This window comes from Passer domesticus, chromosome Z, assembly GCF_036417665.1.
Source record: "Passer domesticus isolate bPasDom1 chromosome Z, bPasDom1.hap1, whole genome shotgun sequence".
Lineage (NCBI taxonomy): Eukaryota > Metazoa > Chordata > Aves > Passeriformes > Passeridae > Passer > Passer domesticus.
In genome coordinates, this window is record NC_087512.1 from 34694022 (window position 1) to 34709627 (window position 15606).

General features: G+C 35.6%; 1 protein-coding gene across 4 annotated transcripts in view; it reads left to right on the forward strand.

Moving 5' to 3' along the window:
• DENND4C (DENN domain containing 4C) overlaps positions 1 to 15606 on the forward strand; it is a 72515-nt gene that overhangs the window by 11680 nt on the left and 45229 nt on the right. For all 4 annotated transcript variants that reach the window (XM_064403407.1, XM_064403410.1, XM_064403408.1 and 1 more), the window contains exons 2-4: positions 7963 to 8289; positions 14234 to 14486; positions 15455 to 15524. In XM_064403407.1, the coding sequence (XP_064259477.1) occupies positions 7979 to 8289; positions 14234 to 14486; positions 15455 to 15524 (634 nt within the window). In that variant the 5' untranslated portion in view covers positions 7963 to 7978. The remainder of the gene's footprint in view (positions 1 to 7962; positions 8290 to 14233; positions 14487 to 15454; positions 15525 to 15606) is intronic.

Genomic DNA, 15606 nt, shown 5'->3' on the forward strand with positions numbered 1-15606 from the left:
TGCTGGAAGTAATCTTGCTTGTCTTTTGCTAAATTGTGTGTATATATGGATGCACTTTATGTTCTTACACATTGTAAAATATGCTTCAGAGAACTTACCTGTAGATATGTCCCTGTGACTTCCCTGTGTGCTGCAATTGCCATTATAAGTGTTTTATAACTTCCTTGCTCAATAATTCCTCCTGAACTCACTTAACGTTGTGGTATAGTCTAGTTTATAATGTTCCATTCTGATGTAGTATTAAGTTGTCTGTAATACACATGCAAGGTATGATTTCATGAGCTGGAATTGCACATTTATCTGAGTAGAAATGGGTTTGCTTAGAAGTGAGTGTGATATGGACAAGCACATTGATGTGAGCAGCAGCACTGAAAGGTATGCTGGAACAGACAAGCGACTGGAGTGCCAGCTGCAGTACGTTCTGGTTGTTAAATGGTAATAGTGGGGGCTGTTTGCACTTGCTGTGTACATTTAAGCCTGTGTGGATACATGAGTGTGTTAGAATCATAACTGGATGTCGTGTCTAGAAAAAAACCCCACCAAATAAAACAGTATATAAAGTTTTGATTGCCAGGTATAGTCTATAGTTGCATTCCTTACTGCTTTTTTGAGTGAACTCAACTGTCAGCTTCCTGGTCTTGAAATCTAGTTAAACAGAGACAAAAATTGAGGCAACTAGTATGAGAACAACCATGCAGATTTATTGAATGTAGTTAGCATTGAGAATCACCTTCACTGTGTTCTGCCTGTTGCTGTGGAATATGGCTAGGAAAGAGGGGAAAAAAAAGCCGAAGGAAACACTGTTGTTGCTGTATTTCACTGATGTGAAATAGCATTCCTACAGGATGATTTAGGATTGAGTTAAAATTTAGAATTTTAAAATTTTAGGAGTTAAAAAAACTGAATTCATAGTATTAATGCTAACCACTATATCCAGTAATACAGCCCTTTAGCATTTGGGTTTAGATTTGATTTTTGTGAACAGTCCTAGAGACAAAACTTTAATTTAGTGTCTAAATCCTCACTGCTGATCAAACTTGCTATATTCAGGCCTTCAGTTTCTACTTTCTCGTGCCCCATGTGATTAAACTTTATTGTTCTGATTTAGGATTACCTGCTTCTACAAAAATTGGTCTTTTTTGATCGTCTGTCATCATCTGTTTCTTGCCACCAGCTTTGTCATGCTGTTGTCTTTATCACTCCTGTGAAATTCTACATGGAGATTCTACGAGAAGGCCTGTAGGTCACTGAATAAGGGGCAACAGATTTAAAGTTAAAGAAGAGGAGTTTAGACATAGGACACAATGAGGCTGGTGAGGTGCAGCTTGCCCAGAGAATCGGGGTATCCAGAACTGTGGATGCCACACACCTGGAGGTATTCAAGGGCATGCTGAATGGGCCTGTGAGCAGCCTGGTCTAATGGAAGGTGCTCCTGCTCATGGCAAGGGAGGTTGGAGCTAGATGATATATCAGGTCACTCTGCTCCCAGCCCAAATAATTTTGTGATTCTGGTATTTCAAGTGTGTGCAGAAGAAAAGAGTGACAAGCTGAAGGCTTAATGCAGTTCAGCTGTATCTCTTTGCTGGGTATGAGAGTGATTTAACTTCTTCAAACATGTATTTAAAGGCAATTGCAAATCTTGTTTAATTTTTTTTTCTCCTTTCAGCTTGAACAGAAAGCTGATACTGTTTATCTCAAGAAGTATCTCTTTCTTGTTAATGTGCCTGTCTGAGGTGTATGTGCATACTGTATAATACTTTTTATGTCTTTTATGGCACACTTCCAAATTCACTGATTAAAATAAATTCTGCACTGGTTGTTTTGTTATAAAATAAAGATTTAGCTGGCATCAATAAATATTCTTTTATACAAAGGGAAAACACATTGTTCTTCCCATTCCTTCACAGACAGTGCTATTTAATCTCAGTACAAGATAAACAATGGTCTGTGTGAATAAAGAATGATATATCTCTCTTCTTTAGCACTCCAGGGAAAGTTTCTGTATTTTCAGAATCTGTATACCCTTTTTCTCTTTTGATTTATTCATTGGAAATGATAGAGAAGCCTTGGTCACATAGCTGTATTTCTGTATTGAGGAGTGAGATGCCTGTGGTAGTCATTGTTTTGTCTACAAAGTTTTGCCTAGGGCAGTGTTTGAGAAACACAGTTATGCTTCTCTCTTACTCAGATGGTAGAAAATATGTTTTTCAAGTCTTGCAGATGACCTCCTAATGTACTGTCTTCTATCTGTCCAGTAATGTCTTTCTCTCTTAAATTAGTGTAGTAAATTCAGTGTTTTCAGTGAATTTAGGTCAGTTCATTTTAAAAGTAAATGTCAGAGCAGAGTGCATGTGCATCTTTTCAACTTCTTTACTGCCAATAGCCAAGTATAATTCACTTGCTAAGTTAAAGAATTGTACAGAAGTCCTGAGTTAATTTTAACATCTATCTTGCTTAAAATTCTAGCTGTGGAGGCTGTTGACAAACAGATGTTTTAATCCCAGTGAATAAAAAGTGCTGAAGTTATTATTTGGTCTGGAATAAAACGCATTTCCTGTGTAGTCAGGTTACAAAAATATTCCTAGTTATGAAGGAAAGAACTCATCTTTCTAAGTTCTTTATAGTCATCTGGATACATGTTACAGGCTTCCACACAGCAAGTAGTTTATAAGTAGTAGTTTCCACACACACAGTAGTTTGTGGGTGATGTCAGTATGTGAAAGAAGATGCAAGTTTAATAAATTGCAATGCCGTGTGTTAGCCATTAATCACTTACAGACATTAATACCTTTTCAGGTAATAGAGTGCTTACTGAAGTGGAAATACAAGACTTAAAGACCAACTTGATTTTTCTGAGTAAAGCTATGCTAGTTGGCCTCCTGAGCATTGTGCTGGTTTTCTTAAGAACGCATCAGGTTAGCACTCCAGTTAGAAGTGAACTGAAAAAATACCCCTTGATATCCATACACACTTTAGATGTAAGTTTATTTTGTTGGTTTTGTGCATTGAGATTACAGCATTTGCAATGCTTCTTTCCAGGAGCTGAAGGGAATAAACAGTACTCAATTATTTGCCTGCATATAGGCCTTAAAACCAGCTATTTCTGAATCCAGGTCTTATTCTTACTCTGGAGTGGGTATATAGATACAGTTTTCTAAGAATGCCACCTTCTTGTTAGTTGAAGGTGTTATTATTTGTGTGAAAATTATCAGATTGGTGTTTGTAACAAACCCTTTTCCTTGGTTGCTTCTGTATGCAGTTTCGCAAAGCTTGTGCTTCCTTTTCTCTAGGACACTTGTCAAAAACTGCATTTAACTGTACCATTTTCTGTAGACTTATGCTGACTTTCTAGCCTAATTTTAGAGGATAATTTGACACTAAATACCTTTTTAGAATTTAGCTGAAGCTTTAGAGACTAGTAAAGAACTGAAGCAAGTTCTAATGTAGTAATTTTTTTTCAAAAAATAATAAAAATTATTTTTATAAAAATTGAATCCTTTTCACCAAGGCAATTTCCCTATGAAACCTCTCCTTAAGAAAGTTCTGTGACGTTTGTAAAGATAACAGCAACTTAACTATATTTTTGCTAGAACTTTATGAAGAATTATAAAATTGTATTTTCATTGTGAGAAAGATTATTATGTCCTTAAAGCAGCCAACCTTAAGTGAACTCTGGGAGAGAACACTTTGTCATGTTTCTGGCATTTAGCACTGAAAATATGTTATTTTCTTCAGTGCTGCATATTTTTGCTAAACAAATCTTGTCTTAAGCTAGATGTACTAAGTGCCTTAAAGTGTGGTCTGTGCTGGCTGGTTTTGTTTTCCATCTACAAAACTAATTACTGCCCATAGGAATTCGTTTTAGAGGAACATGGAGGGGGGTAGTGGGTTAAAAGTGCACCTTTTATTCTGAATAATTTTTTTTTCCCCTTCCTTTATTAAAAAATAATTTTGTTCCTAAACTGCTCTCAGCAAGCCTTCCTATTGTGGAGTATGAATGTAATTGGAAAGCAAACTTCACTTAAATAGTTTTTTTCATAATCTGTGTGTGTCCGTATGGACTTTGGGGTTTGCAATTCCTTGTACACTACTGCTCATGTTTTTAAAATGGAATTCCCAATTTTTGTTTATTTAGCTTAAAATAAAGTATCTTTGTAGACTTCAAAAACAAGATATTTATGGGACTTTCATGATTACTTTTTTTCCAAGACATCCTGCATTGTCATGTGCAACCTGAAGGTAGCAGTTTTTAATTTTAGAATTGTTTTTGTATTTAAGTTTTTTCCTGTAAGAAAGCACACTATTGTGTGTTAGAATAGAAATCCCAATATTTTCTAAATGTTGAGGTTTTCTCCTAGTCTTGTGATGTATAGAGCTCTGCTCATAGAAAATGGATGGAGCGCAGTAGCTTTTGAAGTTCTTCTTGGGAAGTTACTTTGATAAAACTTAGAATAGATGGGCTCTTAGAAGAATATTTGTTCCCCTGTCTATTAAGAGGAGCAGTGTTCATCCTTGTTCTTATGTGAGTCATCACAAAAATAATGGAAAATAATAATGGATTCATTTTGTTCCCCATAAGTCCTATGGGGTTTTCTTCCTGCAGTTCAGAAGGCAGAGTATTCTTGGACTTGGTGAATCCTGCTGTTTCTATTTGTATTGGTGGCTGTCTGCTGATTCTTTGTCTATTTATGCTTCTAAAACTGTTGCATTAGTGAAGGTCACTATCACTTAATTAAGAGCTATTACTTTCAGGTCTCTTTTGAGTGATCCTGTTTCTCTAAGTCTTTTTGAAACTGGAGAACAGATTCCTGAAGAGTTGACTTGTAGTGCTTATTTGAAACCTTACTTATCCTTGTGGAAAAGGAACTGTTTTGAGAGACTCAGAACATTTGGAAAAACTCACTAAATGTTGTGCTGACATAAAAACTTTTGTGCCAAGTATCTCAGCTGAATTGTCTGGTGACTCTGACTTTTGCCTGCCGCATATTACACAGAGATTCTGTGAGGTAAAACATAGCCATGGCTAAGAGAAAAGTGTAATGTATACAGGGAGATACAAGTGTATGCTCCTTAGCAACTAATTTCTGCAGTTTTATTGATCCCCACTGATGAAAATTTAGCGGTGGATTCTCTTCAATTTGCATTCTGAATCTTAGTATTTACTTTTTCAGGTGCTTTTAAATTGTCCCCCCTGTGTTTTCCCAAGAAAATTTTCCCTTTAAAGCATATTTGAGGATAACAGTGCAATTCCAGGAACTTGAGCTGTGATTAAAAATATAAACTCTTGTGAGGTTTTTGATGTATGCTGTTATTGTTACTGTTTGGTTTTTTTCCCTGCTCTATGTGCTAAAAGTAAGTATAGGCCATCATTTTAATGCTTCATTGAGAGAGCATGATACTGAGCTGTGTGAACATGATCCAGTTAATAAAAAGCTGGAACATTTAAAAAAGGTTTTGGGTAAAAAAACCCCCAAAAATCAAATTATAGGATGCCAACTGTTTTGCTGTTTTTATCAGCTTTTTCCAGTAATTTGATTTCAATTGAAATGGTATTTTACAGATTGCAAGGTATTCTAGCTCAGGACTTTATTTTAAGAGGAGCAGAGAGTGGATGGTTAATTTCTTTATTTCTTTTGTTATTTTTATGATTCTGCAAACAATTCCAAATATCTGAGAGGCAAACTGAAACATTTTAGACTTCATAGTTTTGTGATTAATCCAGTGTAAGTCAGTGCTGCTGCTGAAAGGATCATACTGCTACTGCTTTTGTGCTGACAGAGGCAGTTGGTGAAGAGCTGCTCTGGTTGAACACTAAGTCTCTGCCAGGTTAGCATTCAGTCAGAGCAATTTCTTGTTCCAGTTCATTATGTGGCCACACAAACTATAGTTCCGGATAGAAGCGAAGGTGGAAATGAGCAGTGGCAGTGTGAGAAAGGACCTTTTAACTGAAGACCAATTTATAGAGATGAAGTTGAAGCCACTCCCCCTGCATTTCTTGCTGACTTGCTTAGCTGTAAGGCACTTTATTGCTGGTTTTATGCTTTTTATGACAGTAAAAGTAAACTGAGGCAATTTTGTACCTAAAGGTGATAGGAGCTTCACAGGTAGCTGTGGCTCTGGGGTAATTTCCTTGTTCTTCAGAAGATGCAGGTACTTGAAGAACAAGGAAATGATGACCTGACGAATAAACCTTTTATTGTTCCTGTTGATATGGCATCCACATGTTTTAGGCATAAATCCAGTCACGTAAATGACTGCCCCTTGGCCTTCTCCTTTGCAGGGGAGCCAGACTCTTCTCTGTCTCTGTATGCATTGCCCTACAAAGCTGTTAGCCAAAGTGTTTAGAGAACATTGTAACAACAGTGTGAAAAGTATTATGGAAAAATATTTTAAAGGGTGCAGGTACATCTCCTTTCAGGTTTGAAGGGATTTGAAAAATTGTTATTTCAGTGTAAGAAAATAAAAACTGTAGTCAGAATATAGAGGTACAACAAATTTACACGAAGTTATTTCCCTTCCCCTCCTTACTTTCATCTCATGCTACAGTAGCTTACAATATAGTGTTAGGCACAAGTTGCATAATCTTATGCTAAAATTTCTTAGTAAATATGCAGGATGGGTAACTGATTTTTGCCTCAAATGAGTATTTAGTACACTTATTATCAAAAGTCTTGGAAGACTTGTGTGCTGTGAGGATTGAAAATACCTTTTGAATATAATGTTAGTAAGAAAGAACAGGAGTATAAATCAGGTTGCAGGGAACCATGTTACATTGCCTTCACCAAACCACCTTTCTTTCAGCAGAGGCAAGTGTTTCTGCAGTTTCTGCAGTTAGATGTGGGCATTCTGGATACACGAATCTTCTCAATGTTGGTGCACTAATTATTTTGGTGGTAATACCCATAAACCACTACTCCTTGGTAGGTAGGACCATGGCAGCTATGGCAGTCTTGTTTTCAGAGGTGGGAACCAGACTTCCGTTACTCATTAGCTTTTTATGTGGGATTCCCAGAAATCCGGTGATGGAAACAAGGAGATCCAGAAGAATGTCATACTTAGCTTCCTGAAGAGGTACAACAGTATTCAGGCTCATTGCTTGACTGCTACTATTTAAATATGTCTTACTCATCTTGTGAAAATAAAAGACTTAATGGGATTTGGGTACTTGAAATTGTACTTGAGGTAGTTCAGCATAGGCTGTCAGCTAGGTTTGTTCTTAATAGAAACTTATGTTTCACTGCTTTAACATCAAATGCTCAGTGAACATCAGTGGTATTTAGAGAACAGCTCTTTCCAGATCTGGAATGTGCAGCTGAGCAGTGATGTGTACTTTCTGATCAGCTGATGAAATGTGGGTTTGGATGTGTGATTTTTGTAAATGACTTCCAGATGTTACAGTTGCTAGCTGAGTGTCTCAAGACTGCACTGTTAGGTCTATGTTATAAAACAAAATGGATGAATTATGCAGAAGATAAAGTGGTGAGCCTGTACTTGCAATTGCTCTCACTCTATCAAAAAAAGACAACGTGATTCTGTGGTCATATTGCTCACAAGCAATGGCAGAAAAATATGGATGCTTTTAGACTGGGATACCTACATGACCGTATAGCCTGTGAAGAACTTGGACAGTCTAATAGATAACACAAAGGAATTTTATGTGTAGGTTAGTGTTAAGAGCTATGAGTTATCCTAGATCTCACTTAAACTCCTTGTGCTAAAACATTACTGTTGTGGTGCTAGAACGGAAATTGATCTCCTGCAGTATCTTTCAGTATCTTTTTTGTACAGCAAAAGTCAAAGTTTGTTTTACAGTTTCCATAGAATTTTCATGAACTCTGTATATAACTCTGTATTTTTCTGTTTGCAAAAATTTTTTTCAAAAGTTCTAAACACTCACAGTTGTTGGGAGAAGGGTTTGCGATTGAACGCAGAGTGTTTGATTTCTCTGTTTCTTTTGCCCAGGAGTACTGACGTAACCATGATAGAAGACAAAGGTCCACGAGTGGCTGACTATTTTGTAGTGGCAGGGCTCACTGATACAGACACCGCAACCCTCCTGGACCAAGAAATCAGCCGACATGAAACCAAGTCAACTGGTCCCAAGGCTCCGATTACTGACATTGCTGTGATAATTAAATCAGCTGGTGAAACTGTCCCAGAGGGATATACCTGTGTTGAGGCCACACCTACAGCCCTCCAAGCCAACTTAAACTATGGAAGTCTAAAGAGTCCTGAACTTTTTCTGTGCTACAAGAGAGGCCGGGACAAACCACCTCTTACTGACATCGGGTGAGATTTCTATTGCAGTTCAATTACTCCTTCAATAATGATAAAATCTTACTCTTAATTGATGATGGTGAAAACAGATGTGAAAAAACTTAAAAAGTCCTCTTTGAATCTATATTCCTGACTCTGTGTTTCTGTATTGAATACATTGAACAAAGTGTCAGTCTTCTAGTGAATTTGTCTTTTTACAATTAATGATAATGTTTTAGTTTAAAAGATGGGAGAGAGACGTGAAGCTGATAAAATTTGAGAAATTAAGTTCTCTGCTGCAGTTTTGTGAAAGATGATTGAATAACAGAATTAATTTATAGAACATATGTCATCCAAATCCAGAAACATTAACATGCTTAATCTGAAAATTATTACTTCAGAAGTCAATAATTATCACTTTGGAATTCACTTTAATGCTTATGGTGAAAAATACAACTTAAAAATATATAAGGACATTGTAGAAGTACTGGGGATATAATGAGAAAGAAAATGGAGCCTGGTTGTGGGGTGGTGTTATAATTATGGCAAAATAAAAATGCGTATTTTTCTCCCTACTTAGTTATTAAATAAATAGTAGGGAGTAAAAATCATGCATCTATATATATGCTATAATATTTTTAGTTATTTTCATTTATAAACTTAAATGCTTTGGCTTGAAGCCTACATACTCTGTTTTGACAGAGTATATATAATTTATGTGCTTACTGACAAACAGTGTCCAGTCATGGGGAGACTGATAGTGAAGTCTGAAAAATGAAAGCAGCTTCATGGCAAGACAGTTCACTCCTAAGGATTATAGTTCAAGTTGTATAATTAAGCTGGTACATTCTAACTTGTGTTCGTCTTGGTCATCTAACCTGCATTCCAGTAGGTGATTTTTAACCTAATCTTTTGCCATGTGTATGACTGGCACTGCAAGAAGAGACACTACAGTGTGAAGTTACATTTTGTCTGATTTTTTTAAGCTTCATTAAGTTCTTACAGAAGGAAGAATTTCTACAGGGAGCATTTCCTCAAAGGAAGTAATGAAAAATCAGTCTTCAGCATGTGCCTTTAAGGAAGCAGCTTGGCTAGCATATGCATATTTGGTATCTCCCACGACCTTAGGAGCTTGAGTGCTCGGGGAGATTTTGTAAACAAAGTAGGCAAGTAGTTGGCTAAGATGATGGCATTAGGCAAATAGTATTTAATTCTGTATTTTGTTGTAGACAGCTCTAGTTAGGGTGTCACACCTAACGCATCATGGCAGTCTTTTCTCTCTGAGCAACGATGCATATTCTCCCCCTGCTGTTCCTTCTGCTTTGCAACTATGTGCAAGAGATGGGTAGAGCAATCTTTTTTTATTTGTTTTTTTTTTCTGTGAATTCCACTGTTCAGATAAACAGTGGAATTCATAACAATAATAACAATTCATTCAATAAACATTCATTAACAATGATGAATCAATAAACATTCAATAACAATTCATTCAATAAACAGATATTTCAGGCAAGAAATACATGTCCAATCTGAAGGCTAATTTATGCTGTTTTCCGTCACTTTGTTAAAGAACCAGTGTGAAATAATATTTTACCTTTGAGCCACTCTGACATGCTGAGTGAACTCAATATGTACAGGAAGAGTACATCCCTTGAAATGGTGAAATGTGTACTCTTACGTTAGTGTATGTATAAAATTGAGTTATGTCACAGTCGGAGCATTCAAGTGATTCTTGATTAATGTTTTTGTCTCCCTATGTATTTCTTTTAGTGTTATTTTTAGGAAAAGTAGTTAAACAAATGCTATTTGGTGAAGAGGGAGATAGGGGTATGCTCTACTGTTTGTCTGCCACTGTCCTTGTTTTGGTATTTCTGTGTCCTACATCCTCATTCCTTTCTCTCTATCCACTGCTTGTTGAATCAAAGTGTCTGTAAGTTGCTAGAGTGAATTTCTGCTGCAATTACTTACTTGCACATAGTTAGACCATGGATGTTACATTTCCCAAAATTAATTAGATTAATTAGTTGGAAAAAATATTAGTTGGAAAAATAAAGGTTCGTTCCTAGGATAAAAAGGTCTCTAAGATCCTCTTCCTAAATGCAGCTGTAAAATGTAGTATCTTAGGCTTGTATGTCTATGAAATAATTAATTTACTGTCATTCAGTTGTTTTTTTCACCAGTTTTTTTTGCTGATGTTCCTGAAAAAGACAAGAACTGAGATTAGAGATCTGTTTTGGTTTGGGTGGAGTGAGGCTTTCAAACAAAATCTCACTTCTTTGTTTTACACTTCAGCACTCCAGCATATGTTTCTTACATTGAAGAAAAAGCAGACAGAAAATGGTTTTTTAAAGTAGAAGTGGTTTTGCAATTCATAATACTTAATATGGAAAAGAAAGAATATCAGACTTCTTGTCTGAAGCAGAGGTTCTTGTAATACCAAGTAATGCAAAAGTTGGATAGCTTGCATTATGTAAGTAAAGAAATTCTGACTTTTAAATTTTTTAAAAAAAATTTAAAGTGGTATGGGAGGCTTTCATTCACTTAGGCTTTCTTTGCTAAGGACCTTGTGATTCTATATGTCTGATTTCTGAAAATGTCTGCAGGTATATCATTTGAACAAATTGATGATGATGATCTTCTTCATTAGAGATGTATTTCAAAAAAGAAAAGGAACCCAAATTCCAAGAAGGGTAATAGAAACTGGAGGATATTCTTAGCAGTCACCATCTTCAATTGTTCCTTAATCCCACCACTGTGACAAATGCATTTGGGTGTTTAGAGCAGTGCAGGGTAATAATGATGAAGCTAGTAACTTGTTTGTTCAGACAAATAATACCAGAAATGGCAGTAGAAATAAAAGTCTTTTAAATAATAGAAGTCTTTTCTTCATCCACCACTTTTCTGACCTTACAATATTTATGTAAGTTCCTTTATTATTTCAATACTTGAAAAATGAAAGAGGAGTTATAAAGGCGTATTTTACCTAAGAACTCTGAGAGACAGGATTGTGTTTGGGCCTAGAGAAGGAGGAGTCAAACTGAACAGCAGTCTTACACAAATGCAATTCACAAAAGTTGACTGTTTTAAAATGGTTTTCCAGAAGCAAAATTTTCTATGGTTTATGGTTTTTAACTCAATAGCCACAAGGCTGTATTTCTGCTTTCTAAACGCTATTACCTGATGCATTGAAGTACACTTTTAAATCAGTAGAACTGGGTGTCAGAGAACTGCCACATACAACGTCAAACAGTCTTAAAATGAGATGATAAGATTCTTTTGGTCTTTCTTGCAAAGGACTAATATATAGAGGAAACTGGTTTTCATTTTGCTTAAGTGAAACTGTATTGACATTGATAGAATAATGTAGCAAATAACATGTACTTAGGATGGAGACCAAACTATAAATGTAAAAAGGCAGGAAACAAGTCTAACCGTGATCAGTAATTAATCAAAGGCAGGCTCTTGGAAGTTGAAACAAGTAGAAGTAAACTTACCCTGTCAGGGAGGACATTGTATACACAGGGTGTCATGTGCACTGTTTCATGCATCACTTCTGAATATTTTCTCTGAATCATTAAAACCATTGTTTAATTTGAGTGATTCATGGGTGGCGGCTTTCTTCTGTTTGCTTGCAGATACAGGATCGTACTGTAAGTTGAGAACTATGCATGCGGTTAGGAAATAGTGTGGGTTTAATAATACTTCTCTAGTGTACATGTAGAGGTGTGTGTTGCTTTCATTTTCTTTTTTCTTTTGGTGAGAGGTGACCCCACTGATAAAGTCTTGAACACTTAAAGTACTTTTCTTACAATACTTGTAAACTTATTAAATTGGACTGCTGGAACAGTCTGATTAATTCTGTGCTCCTTCTCATAAGCTGACAAATTTTTCTGGAATAAATGTATAATTTTTATTTTATTTAAAATACATGAAACTGAAATAAAACTGAACTGAAACTTTTATTGGAGACTGCTCTGTTAGTATTTTCTTCTGATTGATGTAGACAGCGATGTGAAGAATTCAGGTAAGTGCCTTATGCACTATGGATGTGGCCTGAGAGCTGCCACCATTGTAGTTGTTTGGGTTCTTTAACTTTAAACAAAAGTGTGTTTGTTCTTTAACTTTATGGAGCAAAATAAGCAAAATAAGTGTTCTTCCGGAATGCTACTCTAGTTTAGAAGTAGTTCAGGTGCATGTACTTTTTCTGTAAGTATTTTGAACAGCAGGTAGTATATTAACACTAATGTTGTGACTTGGAAATGCTGGTGCTTGGCTGGTTCTGAGAGTACACATTGTTTAAAATGTACAAAGTCTGATGGTCAGACTTTGTTGTAAAGACAGTCTTTACAACTGAAACCATTGTTGAATATTGTTGTCCTCCATGAATGAATTGAATAAATTGGCAGCCTAGAAGCTACATCAATCTAGTCGCAACTCATGTGAGCTCTTTGCTTTTTTAAAGTATTCTATGACTGTAATTTATGCCTGTCATCAATACTATGACAAGATGTGTTTTTTCTGTTAAATTGTAATAAAAAGTAATATTTGAATATTCAAATTTAATGATGGAAATAGTCTTTAAGTCATCTTGGAAGTTTAATAATAGTTTTTAAAAGTTCTGAGGATAGTTGGATATGAAAAAATACTCTTATTTTAGCTTGGACACATGACTTTTCAAATACATTCTTAGTACTAGTCTGTCAAACATTTAACCAGAGGTATTTGGGGACAGTAAATATGTATTGCCTGGTTATTTCTTATTTTAACGTTGTGAGGGACTATGAGTGAGAAGCTGGAGATCACAAAGTACAAAGGTTTAATGTCTTACCTTTATCCTATGTTTCGTTATGATAAAAACTGATTTGAAGGTGACAAGTACTCTGTATGTACTGCAGAGAACCAAGCAAATGGAACCATTGCTTATTTGGGTGTGGAATGGGAGATAAAGCTTGCCCTGTAATAGCATCTGTGCATTAGAAATGTTCAGGTGTATGTTTTGGCTTCCACATTTTTTCTCACAGTGACTTTCTGATAGCTTTATGTTAGGTAAAGAAACACTATAGCTTATTTAGCTGTTGTGAAGCTGTTAAGGATCGTTCATATTTTGCTAGAAATATGATGATCTAAGATAGTGATCTTGCAAAATGAAAAAAGTCATGCACCATATGAATGATATACAAGATATATAAGATATATTCTGCTTTCTAGGTGTACAATCAATTGTACTTACTATTTCTTCCTTTACTGTGAAACAAAGTATTAGTTTGTCTTCCTGCCTCATTGTCTTAAGCACTGTTATTCAAACTGTGAATGTCAATTATTACTGGGCTTGGATTGTTTTTTTCTGTAAAAATTCATCTGGGAAGCAGACTTCTGTCCTCTGCTGTGCTTTTCCAAAAATATTTCTTAAAAAAACCAATTAAAGAAACAAAAAAACCCCAAACCCAAAAAATACTTTACAAAAAAAAAAACCAAAAAACAAAACAACCCCAACAACAACAAAAACCAAAACAAACAAAAAACCCAAAACAAAACAAAAAACCCAACAAAAAAACCCACCAAAAAACCAAAAAAAAAACCAGAAAACCCCCAACTTTTAAAAGATTTAGCAGTAATTTTAGTGATTAAATTATCCACTGTGATGTGTCCAAGCAATTTAAAGTGGAATTTGGATTTATTTTTCATTGATGTTGCCGCATTCCAACTACTTATATAACTAAATCCTTTTCAATGTGGCTTGATTTTATTTTTCTGTAACTCTGGTTTGCTCCCACAGAGAATTCAATATAGTTTGAAATATTTCTGAGCAGTTTCTTCAATCTCAGGTGCTGCATGATGAAAGAGAATAAAAGAGATTAATGTTAAAATGTTGCAATGATGACATAAGTTGCTAATGGATGGACAGTTTCTCCAAATTCACTCCAGTAACTTCATATCTATTTGAATGCACATGATGGTGTTTCCTTCCTGCATGCAGAGTTCTCTACGAGGGGAAGGAACGCATAATTTCGGGCTGTGAGGTGATTCAAGCTACTCCGTATGGTCGTTGCGCTAATGTTAACAACAGCTCGGCTTCCTCGCAACGCATCTTCATCACCTACCGAAGGGCCCCTCCAGTGCGACCCCAGAATTCACTGGCAGTGACAGATATCTGTGTTATTATTACCAGCAAAGGGGAAACCCCTCCTCACACATTCTGTAAAGTGGATAAGAATTTAAACTGTGGGATGGTGAGTATCTGTAAGCTTGAGTTTCTTTTTCTTTCTTTTTTAGCCCAACACATATATTTAAATGAGGAGCTCCTTAAACTCTTCTTAGCACTATTGTAATTGTGTTCTGTCCCTACATCAGAATTCCTTCATTCTTTATACCATGTATGAGATGTCAGTTTTGTAGATTTTGTTGCTTTGATTCTCTTCCATGTTGGAAATTACTGTTTCATACTGATTATTTGCTACTTCAGTTTCCATATTCATGTCTACGTGCTATTTAGGAGTAATGCAATGAAGTTTTAATTTATTTTTTTTTCATTATCTCTCCCACACCCTTTGGGGATGCTGACACTTGGGATGAAGCAGAAATGCTTTTTTCATAGTTATTCATAACACGTGTGTTACTAATGCATTATAAGGATGATAATTGCTGTTTAGAGTTTCTCATGTGCTTTGCTTTAATTGGTTCTCTTTTATTTAGTCTATTTTGCATTTAATTTACTTGCAGTGGAATAAGTGACTTTTTTTAATGGTAGAGTATATGTACCCAAACTGCAAAAACACTGTAAATAACCAGTTTATAGAAGTACAATAAAAGCTTCAAATTATGAGTTATGATGATTAGAACTTGACTTCCTGTAATGAGGTCCCCATAAGAGTCTACTTTTAAATAACCAAGGAAACTTGAAGGTGGAAATTAATCTGCTTCACCTTTGCCTGTTCTTTTGTTGAAATAGGTCAGAGAGCAGGGTGGTTGTGTGTGATGTGGTTATTTTTTGTAAATCCTGTAATCTCTAAAAAGTGAGAGAATGGTGAATTCTCATTTTTGTCATTTACATGCACTCAGCAGCCAGCTGGTCATTTTGTTCTGTAAGTTTTTTTGTTAAAATACCTGATTTGTTTGTAAAGGGAGTATATTCAAATGCTGGATTTCTGTTGCTTATTGTCATATTTCCTGGTTCTGAGATGAAACTTGTGTCTTTCAGTGGGGTTCCAGTGTATACCTTTGTTACAAGAAGTCTGTGCCAGCTTCTAACTCTTTAGCATATAAAGCTGGTAAGTAATTTTAGAAGCTGTCTTAACGTGTTAACAAAAAGATTCAAATGCCTTGTTAAAATAAAATAATAATTTTTAAAAT